We start from the raw sequence: 23,472 nt of genomic DNA on the forward strand, positions 1-23,472 counted from the left end.
AGATATTTCTTTTGACATGCATATAAATATCATGTAAATACTGTACATTAGAGACTGTAAATCCTGTATAATAAAATGTCTAGGTGCTTTCTTGACCCACACTTACCATACAACTCACGCAGTATATTTGCGTGCCCAACCGTTTTGGGTAGCGCATGGGGGCCCCCTAAAAGATAATTGGCCTTGGGCCCTCCATGTATCTTAATCCGTCCCTGAGATTTATCATCTCTCTGTGGGGGCTGATTTAGGTCGCTGGAAATACATACTGTAGTCACAGAATTGTGTATAGCAAGATGTAATTATATGAGCATAACTGGGAAAAACTATTTGTGGTTAAGATACGGCATTGAATAATTTGTGTTGTTATGTTTACTGTTGGTGTGCCCTGAATAACTTAAAACGTATAAATTATTAGTTTGCCTGAAGAGGTCAAAACATATTGCCTGTTTGTCCTGAGTGCATTGAAGAAGAAAAACATATTAATTCATCTTTTTTTGACTGCACAAATGCTAGGCTTTTGCCAATAAATTGTGAATTTTTATTGCAAATGTGGCAACTTTGAGCATCATGAAGTCTTGAAAAAAATTAAAGGGATGTATTAGTGATATTTTATGTTAAATAGCTCTATATTCCCACATTAATTACTGCCATAGAGTGTTTGATCAGTGACAGGATCTCTCCACCTCTTTAGTAAATATAAAATACATTTTCAGGTCAGGATAGCCTACCAATTTAATCAGAAGAGAGAACTCATAAAGGATACAGGATAAATTAGTGAGCCTCTTGAAAGTGTATTTTTTGCAGGGAGAGATGGGGACCACTTTATAGAATATAGAGCTTTAACTTTTTAACAAAAAGCTTTTTAACAAAGAATATCACTCACAGCACCTTTAAATCTAGGAAACGTGCCTTTTGTGATTGTAAAATGTAGGCATATGTTAATTTCAGTTATCCCTTTCTTTAGATTTGAATAAATTAAACTAATGCTTGCTGTTATTGTCAACATGTTTTATCATGAATACATATTACATTGGGTTGGACTTGGATTGATATTTATGGGTAGCCTAATTGTTGCCGACCCCTTCTGTAGCCTAGAAGACAGAGACAATCCAACACTGCATAATTAACATCAATCTAACACTTTGTTGCCTATTTCTATTTTCTTTCCTAAAAATAAAATGACAATGCGCCACACTGAAGATTAATTAGTTCAGAATTGATACAAAGTGAAGTAGGCTAGTAAAACACATGATAATATAAAGTCATACTCATAGGTAGCCTAACTGACACAATGATGCAGGAATTGGATACTGTTAGCCATGGTTCACATGACGCTTGTATACAAGCGTCATGGTGCCGAGTCCCCCTGGTCTAAAGTTGTGTTCGATTTTTTCACATTGCCATCTCTCACATAAACATAAACGTTCAGATTTCAAATATAAAGTGCTTACCACCGAGCCACGGATGTTACAAGGCGATGCGGACCGCGATGAGTACCCGTATCTCCCGTATTGTTCAATAAAAAGCATTTTAATCCCATCGCCGGCCATTTTCTCCAAATTGTCTCCGATACTTTCAACCATGCGACACTAATGGTTGGGAGGTGTATTGCACTCTGATACATTACAAAACAAAAAAAAAGAAAAAAAGAAAATGGCCGGCGATGGGATTAAAATGCTTTTTATTGAACAATACGGGAGATACGGGTACTCATCGCGGTCCGCATCGCCTTGTAACATCCGTGGCTCGGTGGTAAGCACTTTATATTTGAAATCTGAACGTTTATATTTATGTGAGAGATGGCAATGTGAAAAAATAGAACACAACTTTAGACCAGGGGGACTCGGCACCATGACTGTCATGGTATGACAGTCATGTTTCAGGGCTAGGATACTGTATGTCTCCAGAGTAAATAGCTACGCAGCAAGTTGTCTAATTAACAAACGCTGAAATAGGCTAATTAGAAATATATACCCAGTCAGACACTGACCTTGTTGAATGGTCGAACTCTGACAGCTACTTTAACACAATCCTTGCTCTGCATATCTGCTGTTTTAGCCTTCATGGTGCACGCATGCACGCACGCACACCTAAAATTACACGAGCACCACTAGGGGGCGATCAGTGGTGGGAAAAGTACTAACATTCTTTACTCAAGTATCAATACTGCGCTGTAGAAATACTCTATGACAAGTAAAAGTCCGGTAATCAAAATTTACTTGAGTAAAAGTACAAAAGCATTGGTATCAAAATGTACTTGGAAGTACCAAAAGTAGGAAGTACTCATTATGCAGAATGTCCCCATTTTACAAGTTTTCAAATGTATAGAATCATTTGAAAATAGCAGATCTACAGGCTTGTGAGCTTGTAGATCAGCTATTTTCAAATGGCCGAAATGTATATAGTATTGTAATCTAAATCTGCAAAATAACTAGTAACTCAAGTTTTCAAATAATTGTAGTGAAGTAAAAGTAAAATATTTGCCTTTGAGATGTACTAGAGTAAAAGTACTAAAAACTGGAAATACTCAAGTAAAAATACCTCAAACATTACAGTACTTGAGTAAATGCACTTAGTTACTTTAGACCACTGGGGGCGATATAAGGGCATTACATGGTACATACATTATGAAATACATGTCCTTAACTATTGCCTCTCATCCATATATTTAGGATATAGTTGCTGTGAGCAAAACTGCAGTGCCAGTGTTTAATTTGTTCATACAAGGTATTGAGGTTGAGCAGTTTTGAGATAATCAATGGTTTTAGTCAATATTTCCATAAAATGAGGTGATATCTTTCATTTCACTCACAAAGTTTGCCCACATGCGAGACAAGGAGGCATCAAACAGACCGAGTAGTTTAACCATTTGAACATTATACTACACTAAAGAGTCCAGGTAGAGTAACTAGAGACTGCAGGCCATGGTTACCTGATACATGACAGCTGCTTTCACTTTAAACTGTTATCAATTATACAGCAGAAACACTCTGTCTGCTGGAAACAGCAGTTGCACACATTGAGACTTTATAGGCCAGCCAATACATTTTATAATTATACTTAATCAAACTGCTGAGCTTAATCCTGACCCAAAAACATTCATCTCACTGAAGGTAAACCAAACAATGAATACTCCTTAGGTACGTCTTATTTATCAAATTATGAGAGCTTGTGTTTAGTGTTCTCAGATCTGCACATGAGAAGTTCAAGTTTGTGGCAACAACTTTGACAGACAAGGAAGTCTTTGTTGTAACATTAAAAAATATATATTACCTCAAATGTTTAGATAATCTTTCTTTGGATCTTCTGCGATCGATGAATCTACAAAACATATTAATGCCAACAGGATCACAAACTGTCACGGCGGCTCACGGAACTGAACCAATAAATTCACACCAATCTTAAAGATGTCCAGCTTTACCATATTAATCAGCAGTCCTCATAGTACATGAGAAAGGGGCCTTGGTGACAGTCACTTGAAGCACCTACTGTATTATCTGCACACTTGAATAGAATTTGAATTTTCCTATTTAATATTTATTGGTTCAATGCAAAAGGCATGACAAAATTCATAAGATAGTCCATTGTGTGTGCTTTATTTTCAGAGGAAATATTAAATATCAGCTAGAACCCAGAGGTTAGGTAATAGGGGTTGTGAAAAAATGTATTTGGTTAGCTGAAGGCACAGGATCACAGGGCAGGCAGAAGACATACAGACAGTATCACTACAAGAGGATAATCATATAGATTAGTTTTTTCACTCAGAATGTAGCCGTCTAATGTAGCCAATATGCACAGGTAATTTATGTATGCATATCACAAATACTGTATGTATCTGTGTAGTTTATGCCTACTGTAGGTACAGTATACTGTCTTAATGCCATGCATTGTCTCTTCTACTTGACAAATGTGATACAAATTTGGTCACAAAAAACTAAACAAACAAAAAAGCCTTGGTTCATGAAAATAGTCACCAAAAGTGTGTAAAAACAAGTGTTAGAACAGAATCCAATCAGTGAAGATCTGGTTTCTGTTATAAAGGACAAATGGAATACAAAAATAGTCCAACTTCATTGGCAGTAGTGTACAAGTCTGTATTTCAGAGAAGCCAAACTAGAAAATTAACTCTTAAGACTAAACTAAGACACTGGACCAGTTAGGACCATGATGTCAGAACACTCAGTGAATAAATTCTCAACTTCTTGATTTATTTATTTATTACTTAACTTTATTTGGAACAAATCAATAAAAACTATTTACACATATTTATCATAACATATCAACCTGCTTCTCTTCTTAAATAGGAAAAACCGCAGGTGGCAAAAACCTGTTTTCTTTTTCCTTTTCATTTGTTTCCTGTTTTAAAGAAGACAAATGAAAAAAAAATTACAATAAAATTAATAAAACCTCAAGCGATGTTCTAACCCATATTTGGGTGCTTGCATTATTTTAAGAAAAAAAGCTGTTTCATCCTCAGAGCTTCATCCTCCGAGTAACAGGTCTGTGAAATAGTATACGCTTGCTTCGCTTGTCCAAGCCTGTGTTGGCCATCCTCTGAGCTTGTGGTTCAGGTTGGAGGGTGGGGGTGGCTACTGGGGAGATTAAGTCCAAATCTTCTATGGTAAATTCTTTTAGAGTTGCTTTGGACCTGGAAACACAAAAAGTTCAAAAGGAAAACAGTCAGGAGGTTCCTCCCATCAAGTAATATAATAATTAATATTACACTTATTATTAGTACCTATGCTGCTTCCTACATCTCTATGCACTTTCACTTCTTCTGCATGGGATTGATGCTACTAAGATAATTTACAATGGCAAAATAAAATCATCCATCCACCCGCCCACCCACCCGAGGTTGCTTACAACGAGAACTAGACAATTTTGACAAATTTACTAAACTGCAGTGGTTTCCCCAATGCAGTGGTGGGTGCAGTGGTGGGTGCACCAGTTTGTGGAGAAAAATAGCATTTCTATGACCTGACACCTGACGTTTACCAACATTGAGACTGGACGCACAGGTGATTGTTTCATGCAATCAATTCCCAACATATTGTTTCGGGGTGCACTGGTTTCAGTACATTCAACCTCCTCTTGTGTGTTGGCTAGTGAGGTGCGCCCTAGCTGGTTTCATTTGGTGCCGGCCTCCGTGCGCATTCTGGTTCTTATCAGTGTGACGTTGTCTCTTAACTCTTTGACTGCCAGAGTATTTTCATAATATACTCACCCAGTGCCAGCGATTTTCGTGTTTTATAACCTTTTCAACCGGTCACAGAAGTTTTATATCCATTATAATCCATCGTCTAGCCTTTTGTATAAACAAACACGATCCATGTACCAGCCCCCAAAGGGTTAAGAGCCGAGCTGTGTGAGGTAGTTTTCACCAGCGCAACCAGGCTGCAGGCACCATCTACGTGATAATGCTCGTATTCCCCCCCCCCCCCCCCCGCTGGCCGCAGAACATTTATATATATTATGATCGCGTGTCAGACCGTTGGTAAACACAAAGGGGATAACTGTTCGTCGTCCAGAGAAAAGAAAATATAACCGGAGGTTTCCGTTATATTTTCGCATAGGATGAGTGGAAAGCGAGTGGGAAGAGAAAATGATGAAGGATGGTACGGAGAACAGCGCGATCGTTTATTAAACAATAAAAAAGTTATACAGCGCGTGAAACGCGTCGACGGCCAAGTGGACAAAGTAGCAATTGACTCGAAAACGCGTCGACGTCAAAGATTTAAGGGGTCTATAGGCTCTGTGCATAATTCTAGTCCCTATGCCACACCACATCGTGACAACCGCATTAAGACGCATTTTACCCAGTCTGGCCCATCATCTAAAATAGGTTTGATAGCCCTGCCCTAACCAATCACAAGCTAGTGAATACTGAACTCTGAGATAGATTTCCAATTTCAGTTAGACTGTGGGTTTTTGAATAGCCCAACACCAGGCCATAATTTCCAAATTTCTTTCATTATTCCTGGGAATCAATTCTATCCCAACATTACCACCACCATTGTTGTTTTAAACTGTCTTACACTAAAATATATATTTTTAATGGGTGTAACTAGCTATTTAGGGGATAGAGCCATGCACGCATTTATACGAAATACGGTTCAATTTGCCTTTCTGGCAACCACACTAATAAAATAATGAAATGTACACAATAAAGTATGGCAAATTTGATTATGTTACAGATATAACCGTCTACTTCCACAGAATTACAACATTTCATCAGCTTGATGGTTCCCAATATCTGTATCCATCAGACCATAAAGAGTACAGTCTTACTTGGCAGTTCGTTTGTTAGTCGCTTTGGTTTTAGTGACTGCTGGTTTCTCCACGTCTTCCGAAATATCTTCATCCTGAAAACATACAAACTCAGTTTAATACTATTAATCATTAAAGTCGTACTGTGTAGCATCCATTTTTGTAGTCTTTTTGTCAACACCGTCCATCGTCCCAACACAATTATGGATGTTCCACTACAAAAAGCACATTAAGTTTGGAATACCAATACATTTAACTTTACATTAAAAGGTAAGAGTTCTGATCAGACATCAAAACGACAAAACTGTGCCATATTATGTAGAGGCGGAAACGTTTTTATTTTCATTTATATAGATACTTTACTTCTACCAGGCAGTTTTCTTTTCCTTTTATCTCCTTTGTCCAAGCCATAGTAAAACATAACATTGTTACAGCTTTTTAGGCAATAAACTGTCAAAGAGCAGTGAGGAAATGCATACAGAGGTCAGCAACCTTTTTGACATGATGAAGTGTCATGTTTTTATGACACCACATAAAAATAAAATATTTCCAGATTTTGATTGTCCATAAGTATTAGAACTTTTTTTCTTCTGCTTCTTCTGAACAATTTTCTCTCATCAGGACATTATAATGATCATTAGACTCACTTATCTCACAGACTCCCTCCCCAGTCAAAGTTCAGAGTTTGAATAAAAGTAGAAGTATGTGCAGGATGTAATTTGAACACAGATGTGAGGGGCATAATTGTATTGACTACTTCTTTTAAAATATTGTATTTGAACCAAAAATCCTCTCTCTCACTTAAGCCAGTGTGCCAGTGATCACCCTCCCCTGTGCCAATGATAGCACCCTTGCCTAAGGTTGCCTACCCTTGGCATAAAGTATGTCAGCAAGAATGTTAACCCCAGAATAGGTTCATGTGGTTAAAGTGTGCAGCCATGTAGCCAATAACATGTAGCTATAAAATATTATAACCTCACCAGGTATAGTGTTTACAAGTGAAACACGACTTAAAGTAGAACATGTAAACCCTGGTTATTGCCGTTACATTAATGTCACACTGATGTAAATGCTTCATTCCAATTATTGCTATAACCTGATTATTCCCAATAATCACATTATTAGCGTTCATGTAAACACACTGACAGGAGCTCTGAATAGAGTGTGGTTACCTGTTAGACCTGTGGAAGCATCTAGTTTACTGACATAACACATGCTAACACACACACAAAACACTTACCTGAGGAGCGATGGAGACAGCTGTTCTTTTCCTTCGAGTAGCAGGAGGCAGAGACTCCATCTCTACAGGAAGCGTTGATCTGCGACCTGACAAAACACCCACAGACAACACATCTACCATTATAATCCTACTACATGGCATGATGGGTGAATAAATGAATGAATGACTGAATGAATGTCAGCAGACCTCTTGTCGACCTTCTAGAAGGTGACATTGAGTCATGGTCCTGTTCTGGAGCCAGGCCGGTCTCTGTGGAAACGGGTGGAGGAGAAGGAGCCTGAATGGCCGATGACCTCATCCTTTTGTTACTGGCCGCAACCATCTCCGTGATGACCATTCCTTCAACTGGAAAAGTAGTACCGTAGTTAAATGAAAATACTTCACACCCTACTACATACACACACAAATGCAAGAAAACACAGTCGCTGTCAGGTGGTCTAATAGTGTTAATTTTCAGATTTCTTAAAAAATAACCGTTGTTCCAATGGATCCAATGTAGTTATTATTTATTCACAAGCTCTTGTTAATACTTTTCATCGGTTCAATATTTATAAAACCCACAGACTTAACCACTCAAAAATAGCAAACAACAGCTAACTTATCTCAATCTTTTGCTATATATATGTCCCCAAAATAAGCTCGAGTTGTTCTTGATACGCTTACCTTCATGTTTCTGCTGTTCATCTCTCAGCCTCCTGATGAGGGCGTCGGCCACAGGTGTCTCAGAGTCCACCTCCAGAGGAGTGTCCAATAAGGGCAGGTTCCACATTTTGTTCCTGGTTTGTCGACGTGAGTTTGTCATTGGTGGGACATCACTGTGAGACTCAGACAGATTTTTATTAGGCGATGTTCCAGTCAATTTCCTCCTGGTCCGAGAAGGCGATAGAGGAACTAATTGCACCTGGGTGTCAGAGGTAAGGACAAGTCATCTATCACATATCCAAGTGTGTACAATTTCACAGATTAGATTATTTTACTTTGGACAATAAAAAGGATCTTATGGTTTCAAGTATTAATAGTCCTCATTGTTTGATTGATCATAAATACATCACATTTTCCTATTCAATTAAAATAGACTTAAATAATTTGTATGTCTAACGTGTGATTAAGATAAGTCAATTTGTGGTTGTACAAGTTTTAGCTAATTCTTTAAAGTGTTCATTGTGACTGGATTCTGACAGTCACTCTGCTACTTGTAGCAGTTTATGACAGCACAATTATACCTGAGGATTAAGGTTCTCCGTAAGCTGGGTCTCTGCTGCTCTGTGCCTGGTGGTTATCCTGGGGGTGTTAACAGGAGGAATAAATGTCTGGTCCTCCTGGACCTTGGCAGGCGTCTTCTTAATAGACCTGGGGGTCTGATTGATGGACTTCTTGTGGGTGCTTGTTGCCTGACGTTTAGCTGGAGTTTGGACCTCAGAGTTGACCTGGGCATCGTCTTCATCGTTCATGTTCTCCTCCACCTGTTCCTCTTCTTCAGCCAATGACACGTCCTTAGTACTACTGCGAGACGTCTGGTCCTCCTGGACCTTGGCAGGCGTCTTCTTAATAGACCTGGGGGTCTGATTGATGGATTTCTTGTGGCTGCTTGTTGCCTGACGTTTAGCTGGAGTTTGGACCTCAGAGTTGACCTGGGCATCGTCTTCATCGTTCATGTTCTCCTCCACCTGTTCCTCTTCTTCAGCCAATGACACGTCCTTAGTATTACTGCGAGTCTTCCTGTTTGTTGGAACCCTCTGGGAGGCCCTGCGTTTGGCTGGGGTGGAGGTCAGAATGGAGCTCTCTGGGAGACTGCTGTTGACTGCCGTCTCCTCCTTCTCCTCTTCAGGTTCAAGTTGGATCTTGCGGGTGCTGCGTCGAGATGGACTAGAAGCAGGCTGTTTGGGTTCCTGGGTAATGTGGCTAGGTCTGCCTCTTCTACGAACAGGTGTGGCAGGAACAGGTGTGGCAGGAACAGGTGAGGCAGGAACCACAGCGTCTGTGTCCAGACCCTCCTCTTGCCCCCCGTCCTCCTCCAGGACAGGCGAGATGAAGGTCACCGTCTTTCTGCTCTTTGTAGTCCTCCGTGTGGGTGTTGAGAGGGCCTTCCTCCCCCTCTTAGAGGTGGACAGTTCATGCCCGTTTGACTTCTCTTCCCGTTTATCCTGGACTGACTCCTGTTTATCCCCCTGCAGCTCATCAACCACCTCCATATTCTCTTCCACAGCCTCAGCTATGACCTTGTGGTCTGGATGTTGATCTTCAACCATGTGGACCGGATGGTGATCTTCCACAGAAACAGCCGCTGCTGCCTTACAAGAGTCAGTCTGTGCAGGTTGATGGCTATCAGTTATAACAGGTATATTCTCTTTAGGAGCAAAAACTGGATGTCTAAGGTTTGCTGTGTTAATTTTTCCAGATTTTTTATCCGTGTCCTCCTCCAGGAGAGGAGAATTGGAGAACACCGTCTTTCTGCTCCTTGTAGACCTACGTGTGGGTGTTGAGAGGGTCTTCCTCCCCCTCTTAGAGGCGGACTTAATTACCTGTTCATGCCAGTTTGACTGGTCAGACTCAGGCTCCTGTTTATCCTCTATATCTGTTGCCCTGCATGTCTTGTTACTCTCCTCCTGTAGCTCCTCAACCACCTCTATATTCTCTTCCACAGCCTCAGCTATGACCTCGTGGTCTGGATGTTGATCTTCGACTGTGTGGACTGGATGGTCATCTTCCACAGAAACAGCCGCCACTGTCTTACAAGAGTCTGTTTGTGCAGGTTCATGGGTATCAGTTTCAACTGGTCCATTCTCTTCAGGAGAAGAAACTGGATGAGAGAGGTTTGTTGTGGGTTCTGATGTGGTTTTATCCTCCTCTCCTTTATTCTCCTCCGGTGCTGTGTTGTTAATTTCTCCAGATTCTTTGTTGGACTGCTCCTTTCCATCAAGTTCTGGCATGGGTTCATCCACTTGGGTCAATGCGAAGTCTGAAGCAGTTTCAGGGTCTTCCACAGCCATCATCACAGGCTCATATTTCTCTTCCTCCACTGTGTCTGGGCTGATCTCAGAACACTCATTCATTTGGTCAGCATGGGGTTCTGGACCACTAGAGCCACACAAGACAGACTGAGCCTTGTTTTCTTCTGCCTCAGTCCATCCCGCTATTTCTACTCTATCCAAGCTGTCCATCTCTGAAGGATCATCTTCTGACTGAGCCTTTTTTTCCTCCGTCTCAGTCCATCCTGCTATCTCTATTCTATCCAAGCTGTCCAACTCCGAAGGAGCATCTTCCGACTGGGGAACGTCTTCAGCCAGAGGAGTGTCTTCAGTCTGGGGAACGTTTTCGCTCAATGGAGCGTCTTCGGTCAGGGGAACGTCCTCCGACAGGGCAACGTCTTCGTTTGGGGCAACGTCTTCGGTTAGGGCAACGTCTTCGGTCTGTTGAACGTCTTCGGTCTGTTCGTCTTCGATCAGGGGAACATCTTCGGTCTGAGGAGCGTCTTCTTCCGACAGGGGAACGTCTTCCGACAGGGGAGCGTCTTCAGTCAAGGGAACGTCTTCCGACAGGGGAACGTCTTCCGACAGGGGAGCGTCTTCAGTCAAGGGAGCGTCTTCAGTCAAGGGAACGTCTTCCGACAGGGGAGAGTCATGGTTGTCTGTGCCAAGGAGAATGACCTCTGACTGGGTCACAGATCCAGGGTCGGCTACCTCTGCAGGAGGCTGGGTGGAGGGTTCCAGATCATTCTCCATAGGTAAAGTATCAGCCTCTGAATCCACATCCAACTGCAGGGAGAAGCTGCTGCTAATGACCTCTGTCTCTTTGGGTTGGTGAAGCTGGGTGTCACCAAGGTGGTCTGCTTCCGCCAGGCCCTGCTCCTGGTCCTCCACTAGCTCCAGGGGAACCAGAAGAGTTGTGGAAGGTTGGAGGTTCATGTAAGAGGTCCCATCCTCCACCATGTCATCTCCATCCATACTTCTATCTGTCCCCAGTCTCACCACCACCACCTCTCCATCTACAATCTGGAAGAGGGGGAAATGAAGAAAGAGGTGAAATTGGTACACAGGATGTTTAAATGATCAAAAGAAAAGTGCGTATTCCTATCATTCCAAACCTGTGACACACAAATAAACCTGTTGGTTTAAAACCCATCAACATGTGACATAATAACAGCAATCACAGTCAGTAATTAGTAGGGATGCAATGGTTCAGTTAGCCCACGGTTCAACTTGAAGCTTGTTTTAAATGTTAGGTTCAGGTACAATTTGTTGGGGGAAAAAGTTTGTAAAAAAATATTGAAAATATGTAAAAAATGTCCTTATTTTGCTTATTAGCAAAACAAAAGAGCACTTTTCTATTCAGACACATTCCAGTATGACAACATTGCCAGATTTCACAAGTGCATATTGAACCGTGGATGGCGAACTGTATGGTTCAATATAAGGCCCCCTTTAGGTCTCTAGAGAAAACGGCAAAATAAAATATCAGATGTGCCGTCCGTTTAGACGGCGACGGCGTTATCGGGGGTTGAAAACGTAACAAAGTGAAACCAACTTCCAGAGTGGAAATCTTTGAAACCGCTCAGCCTCGCATCTCGCATGGCCTAAAACAGAGAACCGTTGCATCCCTAGTAATAAGCATGTTAGCACAGTGTTGTTGACCACATTAAAAACAAAAAATGCTGTGTTTATCTGCAATGTTAGAACATGACTGTTACCTTCAGATCCGTTTCAGGTGGAACCAATGACAACACGGCAGCCTCCTGCTCCGATAGGTAGTGGGTGTGCCTCTGGTCCAGGAAGAGAGCAGGGAGTGGGCGTGCCTTGAGAGGAGGCACCTCATCTATGATCTCCACCTCACTGCCTGAGTCCTCCTCCTCCTCCTCCTCCTCTTCTTCTTCATCATCGTCCTCCTCCTCCTCCTCTTCTTCAGCATCGTCATCATCCTCCTCCTCTTCAGTACCATCAGACTCCTCCTCAACATCCTCGTCCTCAGAGGCAGGGCTGGAAAGCTCCTCGCTGTCATTCACAGTCACTACGGCTAGAAACACAGTCAGCAGGTTACAAAAGGTGTGTTCTACAGGTGAAACGCTAGAAATTAATTCATTAATCAAATACAATTATCAAGCAATAAACGAGAGGGAGTGCAATTATGTGTGATACTGGCACTGCGAGTACACTATTGTAATTATATCACCATTTAATTATTAATATTTATGATTAGAAAGCGAAGAAAACGGGAAAAAGGGAATACCACTCGTTTTCAACATTGAACTGTGTCTTTAATACACCTTAGAACTGTTGTGTGGAAATAAGAAAAAAAGTCCCCCCCCCTTCTATGTTGCCTAGAACTGGATAATTGATTGAGGTCATGTGATCAGTGACATACGCACGGTGTACTTCTGGCTGAGGGGGCGGAGCCAAAAGACAACATTGTCACACTCCAACACTGGAAAGAAATAAGTCTGGCACTGGATGACAGTGCCAAGACTTATTTCTGGCTGTGTTTGCCCAGTGCCAGAGATTTTTCGATTTTTCAACGAGGTCATCGCGACCTCGTTGACATTAATTGTCTGCCTTTGAAAACAACATGTCTGGGCCAAAAATACATAGTAAAAAAAAAGTACACAGGAGCTAAGATACAGCCTTTTTAAGTATTAAGTTAAACAAGAAGTGATTTTTTTTTCAAAAACACGTCAAACACGTCATTGGCACGTTGCGCCATTGCGGGAAAACACGTCAATGGCACTGAATGAGTTAAAGACATAGTTCAATGTTGAAAATGAGTGGTATTCCCCTTTAACTGTTACTAGTCAATAGCTAGATATCTGGACATGCAAGGTCGGTATTAACTGATACATAATAGTAATTGAATAATTTATATAGTGTAGAGCATCATGTAATAATTTCAGTTTACAACTTCACCAAAAAACAAATGCGTGTCTTTATTCCATGTTATAAAATGAAAGGTGTGTGAATGTGTGTAGCCTCTTACAGTGAGAGTCTGTGGCACTGGGCTCTGAAGAGCAGACAGAGGTCTCAAGTTTCTGGATGGTTGATACCGGAAGGTCTTCAGCTTCTGGTTCACTGGGAAGAAACCAATACAAAAAGGTTCAGACTTTTAATGGCTGTGTACAGTTTTAATGATGCTGGTGCAGTAAGGGTCCCCATGTGGACCAGCCATGTTGACTGTACTGTATTCACCAAGGTTGACTGGTATATACCGGCCATTGGCCGACTAGAATCTTAATTGGTCATTAAATATAAATATTGTTTAAAACAAGTTATTGAAATATATTTTATTATAAATATTAATAGGCTATTAACACATTGGGTGCCAGAGGTTTATTAAAATATTATACTTTGAGTGCCAGGACTTTTTAAACATTTTGAACCTTTTTCAAGTAGTCACAAATTTTTTTCAGTGATCACCGTCCTCACGGTGATCCCCTCATTACACACATACAGGTCTCGTACAATCGGGGGGAAAAAATTTTAAACATTCGGAAATCCATTCCATAGTTGCAGCCAGTTGAAAATAGTTAAATTAACATTGTAAAAAAAAAAAGTGCACAGGAGCCGAGATACAGGTTTTTGAAGTCATAAGTTAACCAGGAGGTGGATTGGAGTCTAAATCTTGTAGGAGTGATATTTCCTGTTGCTGTGAAGAAAAAAAAATTTTTTTTTTTTCAAAAACCGTATATATACGGTTTTGGCACTCAACGTTAGTATGCGCAAAACCGTATATATACGGTTTTGGCACCCAATGTGTTAAATAAGGTAAAATTACAACAAAGATTTTCAACCATGAAAATCCTATTTCAAGTTTTTTATGAGCATAATTTGACTGGGGAACGATCAGTGTGTTTTTTCAGAGGAGATTGCTGCCTACTAGAACTGCTCTCCTGTGCATTACTATAAACACACACGTGTCTCTGACACATCGGATTAAGAACAACCGCATCCAACTCACCAGCCATGCGTCCATGGGACGCACATGCACTGTTGTAAACAACAAATTTCAAACAAAGTTAAGAAAAAAAATCGCAGTAAAATAAATAAAAATCCACGGACCTTGCCATTTTACATGGCCAGATGGCCGCATCCTACTTTATCCTAAGTTATGAACAACAAAATCCACGTAGAAATCACATAAAAACACGTTAGAAAAGAAAAAAGACATTTTGACCAGATTGTATTGGGTCACAATTTTGAGTATATATATATGTAACACCGGAGCCAAATCCGAAACCGAAACTTAACTTTATACAAGTCATCTCCGTCGGTAGGTCAGCATGTCCTGAATCTCCTGATAACACCCAAAGAATGGTGTGATAAATCGCGGGTAGGTCATTATGTCGCCTACTTCGCCCATTCAATGGTCTGATAAAACGTGATAATGTCCCATTCAATGCATTGATAGCATCCGAATCAGGTGGCTCTGTACCCTGTGTGCCGTGAGCTGACCTGATTTTATGGGTCACACTTTTTAGTATAACACCCATCACCGGAGCTGAACTCTGGAGTGACAACAGTCGCCAAAATCGATATTTCTTGTGAATTAAAAACAGTGATTGTTCATTGTTGTTATAGTGGTGTTAAATGCAACCATATTTAAATGGCAACAAAGTATTTCATTTGCAATGTCTTTATTATTATTTTACTTTACTATATTTTGGTGCCATTTACTTTATATAGCCTACCGTTCTATGTTTGCATACTTTTATTAGGCAAATATTAAAGTTGTCAGATTTAGAATATTGTTTATTTCTTTCAGATACATCTTCTACATTAATATAACCATATTATAACCATATCAGATCAAACACAAGTTAAACACTGCACTTTGTTAAACCCATCTAAAAGACCACCCTTGGGTCCCGGGACCCATTACATGGAAAACCTAGCAACATCACTGACATAACCATAAAGCACAAAACAACATATTACCAAGACAATACATGAGGTCTTCACTGTACACAGAAAACCAACCTATCGACAGTGCAGTTTGTTTAATGCTGCAATGATATAGAGATGAGGGTGTTTACCTGTTGGAGATCCAGGACTGTGAAACCTCGTGGATCCCAGAGCGAGTCAGAGGAGATGTCAAGTCATCTCCAAACAGCTGTTGCTCTACAAATTCTGTCAGATCTAGGGGGAAGCAAAATAAAGTTTCAGTTTACACACTGATTAGTGACTGATAACCATTTATAACATCCGTATACATCATATCAACTCATGATCAGAATCTATCACCAACTAAACAGACAACAAACTAGCTGAAGTGCTTTTTACATTAGAAAATAATTATGCTGGGTTAAATGCTAAAATGGTTTAGAAGCTCCACATAACATCTGCTATCATTTATCTCCAGTTCCTCTCCAGATTAAAATCATATATGTTCCGTTTAGGTATGCTGGTACAACAGGTGACGAAACCTCACCTGTTGTGGATTCTAGAGCAGGTTCCAGAGGCTCCACATGTTCTGGAGCAGGGTCCAGAGCAGGTCCTGGACCAGGTTCTGTGTCTTCTATTGCTTCTAGATTTTCAGTGATCTTTAAGGCTGTGGCCTCATATTGGATGTCCATCAGATTATCAGCTTTCTCTGACTGGCTATGAATTTCTTCTGCCTCAGGTTCAGGGATCACAATCTCAGCCACTTCCTCCTGGTTACTGCCTAGGTACAAAATACAAGAGTGGGATAGGTCAAACAATGCTATCAAGCAGACTGAGACCAGTGATAATGTCTATCTAAACAGCACATGCCAATTGGGACCATCTATCAAAAAACTAATCAATTCAAACTTTATTTATAAAGCACATTGAAAACCGAGATTTAATGACCAAAGGGCTGTACAGGATAAAAACAAATAATCAGCATAGGCATTTATTCGTTTTTATTGGTCCAGTAATTCTCTCTCGCTCTCTCTCTCTCTCTCCTAAGAAACTGCCTATTTTTCCCTTAACACATTCCACGCCAGAGTTTAATATCATAATGTACTCACCAGTGCCAGCGATTTATTTTATTTTTTATTTTTTTTCACGTCGCCACAGACCTCGCTAAATACCTTAACTCATTCACTGGCTGAATTATTTCTGGCCGCGTTTGCCCACTGCCAGAGATTTTTCATTGAAAAAAAAAAAGTACTCAGGAGTCAGGAGCCGAGATACATAATTTTTAAGTTTTAAGTTAACAAGGAAGTGGATAGGAGTCTAGATCTTCAAAAAATCATATCTCCTTGGTCTTTGGGTAAAAAAAAAAATATATATATATATATTTATTTATTTTTAAGTTCGCGTAGATCTACGCGACTGGCACGTGGCGGCTTTAAATAGGTTTGGGTAGATCTACGCGATTGGCAGTCAATGGGTTAAGATCGCGCGTTCAACTGTTTGTAGACACACAGGGTAGCTGTGTGAGTGGCCCAGAGAAGACCGTTTCAATCGGCGATCGTCCATTTTGAAGTTGTCGCGGTTTATGTTAAACAGCGTTCAGCGAGGAGAAAAACAACAACCGAGATAATGGCGGATTAGGGGAAGATTTAGAGCGGAGGCGGGTGGGAACAAAAATCTCCGGATACGGATATTTCCATATCCGGGTGTGCTACAATGAAATGTGTCACTGCGAGAGAGGCCTACAATGAAATGTGAACCTGCGAGAAAAAAGATTAAAAAAAAGACCACTTCGCGTAGATCTACGCGACTGGCACGCTGCGCAATTATTTAGGTTCGCGTAGATCTACGCGATTGGCACGCAATGTGTTAATCTTGAATGTTAAAACCAAGTAGCTGATTTGGTTATGAAACAGGATCAAGTTCTACGAGTACTTTTAAAGTACTCGTAGAAGTAATGCATTTCTCTCCCCAGACAGTCAGGTGAGTCTCCTGTGTGAAATAATGGAGGACTAAACCGGATTCGTTAATACATATATTATTTTCATAATAAATGTTTTTCGTGATTCGATTCCAAATCTGTGCGACTCTATATGGTTATGTGTGAGTCACAATGACAGGGCAGTGGCCCAGCTGGCCCGCCAACCCATTAGCCAATGTTTATATACGATTGAGGACTGTAAAGACTAAATCTCAGAACAGTTTAATTACCTGGATCCTCAATAGATTCCTCGACTTCGTCCAGGTCAAAGGTCAGAGAGTCTTCCTGCTGGACGGACTCCACCTTCCCTGACTCCTCCCCCTCTTCCACCTTCTCCTGCTCTTCAGCTTCAAGATCTAGACACACCTCCATCACTTCTTCCGGTTCCTCAGGTGTTTTGTCCTCCTGTACGTCCTGTCCTTCACACTGTACTTCCTGTGGTTCGTGTTCACTGGTTGGTGAGGCGTTTTCCTGTCGGAGTGGAGGCCCTTCCGTTTCAGCTACCAGTTCAACCAGGGGTTTAACGTTTAGAACGACTTCGTCGTCTTCCTCACTGCTCGGCCGCCCGTCTTCTCTCACCAGATCTTGTATAAGAGGTGCATCATGGAACTCGAGGCTTGTGTCTGTCGAGTGGACAGAAGCCTGGCTCGTATCTAAGCCCAGACTGAGACGCCCTGGCAGCGACACCCTCGATGACTTGGTTTCCGTAGTGACCTCCGGGGTAGAGGACGACTCGCTCTCTGAGACTGTCGGCTGGGGCGACGGGACGCCCCCTTCTGGCGGAAGGAACTTCACATGAGGCTCTTCATCATCGTGAGACGACCAGACCTGATGAGAGGACTTCATCAGCGGGGAGCCTCTGGTCAACAGGCTGATCTCACTATCTGCTGCCATCTAAAATGAAAAGAAAATGTCAGAACAGTGTTTTTGTTTCCACTGACATAATCCATTATTGTCAAAATGTGGTTACATAAAAAAAATGTGCAAAAGTAGCAAGATGCAATACTTTGCGAAATACATACTTCCTATTGTCAGACTAGTATCACTCTGAAGTGCATATAGACTAACACTAGTCTAGTGCAGAGGTTCTCAAAGTGGGGTCCGGGGACCCCCAGGGGTCCTTGAGGGGGTCACCGGCAACATTTGTTAATATAGCATCTAAATCAATTTAGCCACTTTTTTACTTTGTCCATTCTAAAATAGCTGATCTACAAGCTCAGAGATTGTAGATCTGTTAAATCTGTTATTTTCACACACAAATAAAGATTTAACAAATTTATAACAATACAAGTTTCTCTTTTGAGATTGGGGAAATGCATTTCAATTTGGGGCTCTAGTCATTGACATGAAAATATTTGAGAACCAAAGTTATGTGTTTAATTCCTGTGTGACAGTGCAGGGCTTTGTGCTCAGCATACCTACCCTGGGTAAATAAAGCTAAAAAAAAGAAGCTCTCTCACCCCATTGCTCCAGTGCATGCTATGCTTCAGTTCAGACGTTTCAGTTGTTTCAGTGTGTTCTATGAAGGTGATGCGGCTCTCCTTGCTGCGCGGAGGAGGGGGGGTGTTGGAGCGGGCTGGGGAGGCGGTAGGGGAGGGACCAGGAGAGGGGGCGGGGGAGGGCCTTAAACTGCTACGCAGGATGGACTGAGGAGTGAAGGCCGGGAACACTGGACGATCTGCACATAGAGCCCTGGCACGCTGAGAGTGTACACACAAACACAATTATTGTAGGGCTCATGCCCAAGTTGTCACAATCACATTTTTAAAGACTGCAAACGTAATACAAGTTATTTTTATGTTGAAATTCTCTCTACTCTCTTTCCTGAGATTTTATTTTTTTGACGATGCATCATGCAATCAGGCATTCTAAAAGAAATTACAGACAATAAAATGTAATAGATTCATTTTACAGTGGTCCCACCACCCATCAGACAGTCTAAGTGTCAGTTGTAGCAAGAATAGTTGGTGGTCTGTTGGCAGTGCCCAAAAAACTTGACATCCCTTTCACTAAAATGCCATGGTTAAAGTTCAGGAGGCAGAAATGTATTCAGAAGATCATGGCATATATGCCAACACAGCTGTGAATGCCATTTCATAGAGACTTCAAGATTTAAAATGGATCAGAAGGTGCAATGTCAAGATCAAGACCTGTTAAATATTAACACATGTGAAAGTCAAAGAACCAACCAAAATGCAGTCTCACCTTGACCACCTGTGGTGTCTGCAGCAGCCTAAGTTCAGGAGCTTTACTGACGCTCTTATGAGGACCACAGGAGCTGGGAGGTCTTGGCGGGGTGAGGAGGAGACGTGGGGTCTGACAGGAGGGGTGGACCACCAGGTCCAACAGCCTGGACCACAGCAGGACAAGGAAGACAACTGTTATTAAAGGTTTCAATGTAGCACAAGATAGGATGCCAAAAAGAGTTGGAGAGAGGTGTGGCGGCTCAAAGATGGAGGAACTGACAGGTGTAGGAGACAGAGACAACGGAGGTGATGGAAGAGAGAAGGCGACTGAGATAGGAGGTGACAGAAATGGAGTAAGTGACAGAGATGGAGGAAGTGATAGAAATATGGAAGTGACAGCTAAAGGTCAGAGAGTTCACACAGTTTAAGCATATTTGTTTAAAGCTCAAAGTCAGTCTCATGAAAAGCTAATTTGAATAGTCATGTTTATGTCCTGTGTGTGTTCGCACCTCGACTTCCTTTTGGCTGTCATGGTGATGGGTGTGCCCAGGAAGGCTTCAGGCAGGGCTAATGAAACAGGCTTAGGGCTCTGGTTGGGACTGGAGGTCAAAACACAGTATAAGGGGAGGTTAGAATAGCAGACCACATAGAACAGAACCCAGCTGAACAGCTAGTTGTTCGCAAATTTCAATTAAAATCAAACTTTATAGATCACAGTCAGTGCATTAAAACCAAATATAATTTACTATATATTATAATTACTATATATTATGTACAAAAAGTAAAAATGCACAAAAATGTTATAATTGATTCATAATGGATAAAACAGACATTAAAATACAGAGAATACATATAAAAACGGTAGGTATCATAAAATAGAAAATGTACTATCAACTTTAGTCAAATAGTCCCTCTTTAAACATGTTGTGACTGGATTCACAATAATATAAATTAAAGACTTTTAAAGAGTTTAAGGTTGGAGGCGGTTTACCCACCTCCTGCCTGGGGAGGACTGAGGTGCCTTGCACAGCCACACCTCCTCTATCTTGGCCATAACATTTTTGAAGAAGCCAGCTCTGGACGTCACACTCTCAGTGGCACAGCGTCTGGCAACAGTCGACAGCGGCTGGGGCCTAGACACTAAAACACAGCATGGAAACATCCAATTCATTTTTTGCTTTATTTAGAGAAGATAAAGACAGGTAATTAAGGACATCGAGGCGGGAAGGACATGCAACACAGCAGTGCACCCGGGAATCGAACGGGGGACTTTGTGATTATGTGGTCGATAAACTAGAAACAGAAGGTAGATGATAGGTGATAAATATCCTGAGCCGTACCGTAACTGACAGAGAATTTCAAGTTTTCGTATTGTAAACCGCACATTACTTTTGTCAGCATTCATATGCTCCATTTGTCTCTCTCAGTAGTTTAAGAGCTCCTCCTACCTTCTCTGTGGATGGTGGAGGGGTGCTGGTAGGGTTTGGATCGTTCCATGGACAACTTCCTCTGGACTCTGGGCAGAACTTTGCCGTACTGCTCCATTATGGCATTCCTGGTGTTGGAGCGCTCCTTCAGCTTGGGGTCTCTCTCATTCTGAACAGCAAGGGAGGGAACGTCAAGGTCATCTTCAGGATTTCAACTTGAGTTTCACTTTCACACAGTTTCAATAATCGAACTTCAGAAAAAGTTGTACATCATCTACCCCGAAAAATCCACTGTTACCGACGGACCCTTATGGGTCTACTCTCAATTAGGATTTACTCTCCCCAGCTCTCAGTATGAACTGTAAATGAATAGAAATTACTTTCAGAAGTTGAACACACAATTCATTTGTAATAAATGCACTCATTTTAGTTAGTAGCATTATGTTCATAAACTACAGGGCTCACCAGATGAACATGGTTGGTGAATTATAGTCTGTGATCTCCAACAGTCACTATGTACTAAAACATTTGCAAAATCTCACTTTGAGTGAGTGAGTGAGTTACAAACAACTGTTTGTAGTGTGAGCTCTGTCTGAGTGTGTGTGCATGCAACATACCACCATGTTCATCTTCAGGGTTTGGTTGAGTCGTAGAGCTGGGATGTAGTTGGCCTGCTGCAGGTAGTGAACCATTAACACCTCTCTGTTGTGGAGGCCACCTGTTCCCTGTAGAAACCTCTCTAAACACTCCTACACACACACACACGCGCGCGTCAGTGACTGATGACTGGGAAATGAATGGCTACATAAGTGTTCAGCTATGAGTTTCATTGCATATTACACTTAGCTGAATTATTTCTACACTAAACATATCTCATCCATCTATCGATAGGTCTCCTACCAGCCAATCTTTCTTCAAAACAGTCCACAGTACGTTGCTGACATATTGTGGAAATAAAACAATATAAATCACATGCACATCAAGTGTCTGACCAATCACACACAATGTTCTGTCATAACTTAGTAACGGCTAGTTTGAAATTCTTGGAGTTGCAAAACCAAACGAAGTTCTGAAAGGCATTGCCAAAGTTCTTATATGACCTCATTTTGTTCTTATTGACCTACTCTAGCTGAACAAAGTTTGGCGTCGGGTGGAGTATGCGGAGCCTTAAGATTATACCTCTGGCTAATGGTAGGATATTGCATTTTTGGGATATTCTTACATCTTTTCTGTGTTGTTTTAAGTGTTATTTTAATGCATTTGTTTCTCCTTTATACTGCAAAAAATAAATTAAATACAAAATAAATTAGCATTCTCTACACTTAACTGCTATTGATCCATTCATATCCTACCTGTTCATTCAAACCCAAGGGTAGTTTGAGAAGTTCCTTTATGAGTCCCAGCTCCTGGCAGCTCTCATACAGAAACCCCATCAGTTCCTCCATGTTGAGTAGACTAGAATGCTGTCGCAGTAAAGACCATGCCTCTACCAGACACCTGGAGAGAGAGAAAGTAGACTTTACATAGACATTTAACTGGGATAATTCACCATGTTAATTTCATGGTTGTCTACTGCAGGTGACAGTGTTTTTGAGGCTGTGGGAAAATTGCATTTTGGCTGGCCTTCTTCTCTGGTAGTAAGCTCAACAATTTGCCTTCGTGAACATACCAAAATTGTATTTGGAAGTCATATTCATGAATCACAGTAGTCTAGTAATGCTAGGGACAACAACACAAACTCCGAACTCTCACCTATTGTGCAGCAGTACAGACAGACAAAGTTTGGCGCGGGGGGTGGAGGAGAGTGCAGGTTTGCTGATGTGGAAGTATCTGAGAGCCGCTGGGTGCTGACCCTGGATCATCAATGCCTGCAGGACTCGATCATGCTGCCAAGTAAACTGGCACGGAGAAGTGGTCGGGTGGAGCAACAGCTCCACTGCACTCTGATCAGTAAAAAGAGAATCAACATGGAGGTCAGTCAGAGGGAGAACTGGACTCTGATCAGTGAACAGAGAGTCAAGATATGCATGCCTGTGTGTGTACCTGGTGGTCGTGATGGTCAAGCAGCCAGAGGCCCTGTACCAGCTTAACTAGTCCAATAGGGATGGCAAATGCGGTGGGAAAGGATTCCACTGACGCACCACCCTTACTGGAGAACGAATACATGACGTCCAGCAACAGATAGATCACCTGGGACCAATGGTTTAAGGCAAATCAATTTTCAATAATTCTGGACATAATGTTGTATCAGTGTCAGCAGCAGACCATGCCTTGTGCACATAATATCAGATAGACCTTAGGGGTCAAATTTGCCAAATATGAACCTAAATACTATCATTCTATTGAAAAGAAAATATTAAAAAAAAAAACGTATAATAAATGTGTCAACCTAGGAGAGAGCAGCTTGATTTTCACATCGTCCTCACAAAGAATGATAGGATTCAGGTTTAAATTAGTGGGCTTTTAACACATTGGCTGCCAAAGACGCATATCTGCGTTCTATTTAATT

General features: G+C 41.4%; 2 protein-coding genes across 6 annotated transcripts in view; both read right to left on the bottom strand.

Moving 5' to 3' along the window:
* LOC308088652 (kinesin-like protein KIF28) overlaps positions 1–2,065 on the bottom strand; it is a gene marked incomplete at both ends in the record, with an annotated part of 16,808 nt that extends 14,743 nt beyond the window's left edge. Inside the window, one exon of the mRNA XM_080433198.1 lies at positions 1,991–2,065. Within this exon, the coding sequence (XP_080289324.1) occupies positions 1,991–2,065 (75 nt within the window). The remainder of the gene's footprint in view (positions 1–1,990) is intronic.
* Positions 2,066–3,655: 1,590 nt separating this feature from the next.
* LOC308087421 (uncharacterized protein) overlaps positions 3,656–23,472 on the bottom strand; it is a 35,789-nt gene continuing 15,972 nt past the window's right edge. For all 5 annotated transcript variants that reach the window (XM_080431255.1, XM_080431256.1, XM_080431257.1 and 2 more), the window contains exons 21-40: positions 23,007–23,153; positions 22,716–22,906; positions 22,316–22,460; positions 21,581–21,712; positions 20,985–21,132; positions 20,532–20,676; positions 20,046–20,135; positions 19,556–19,700; positions 18,811–19,050; positions 17,581–18,244; positions 15,920–16,153; positions 15,525–15,627; positions 13,472–13,563; positions 12,195–12,517; positions 8,731–11,499; positions 8,171–8,408; positions 7,694–7,852; positions 7,508–7,593; positions 6,289–6,362; positions 3,656–4,648 (exon numbers count right to left, since the gene is read on the bottom strand). In XM_080431255.1, the coding sequence (XP_080287381.1) occupies positions 4,474–4,648; positions 6,289–6,362; positions 7,508–7,593; positions 7,694–7,852; positions 8,171–8,408; positions 8,731–11,499; positions 12,195–12,517; positions 13,472–13,563; positions 15,525–15,627; positions 15,920–16,153; positions 17,581–18,244; positions 18,811–19,050; positions 19,556–19,700; positions 20,046–20,135; positions 20,532–20,676; positions 20,985–21,132; positions 21,581–21,712; positions 22,316–22,460; positions 22,716–22,906; positions 23,007–23,153 (6,300 nt within the window). In that variant the 3' untranslated portion in view covers positions 3,656–4,473. The remainder of the gene's footprint in view (positions 4,649–6,288; positions 6,363–7,507; positions 7,594–7,693; positions 7,853–8,170; positions 8,409–8,730; positions 11,500–12,194; positions 12,518–13,471; positions 13,564–15,524; positions 15,628–15,919; positions 16,154–17,580; positions 18,245–18,810; positions 19,051–19,555; positions 19,701–20,045; positions 20,136–20,531; positions 20,677–20,984; positions 21,133–21,580; positions 21,713–22,315; positions 22,461–22,715; positions 22,907–23,006; positions 23,154–23,472) is intronic.

This window comes from Gymnoscopelus braueri (assembly GCF_963280865.1).
Source record: "Gymnoscopelus braueri genome assembly, chromosome: 1".
Lineage (NCBI taxonomy): Eukaryota > Metazoa > Chordata > Actinopteri > Myctophiformes > Myctophidae > Gymnoscopelus > Gymnoscopelus braueri.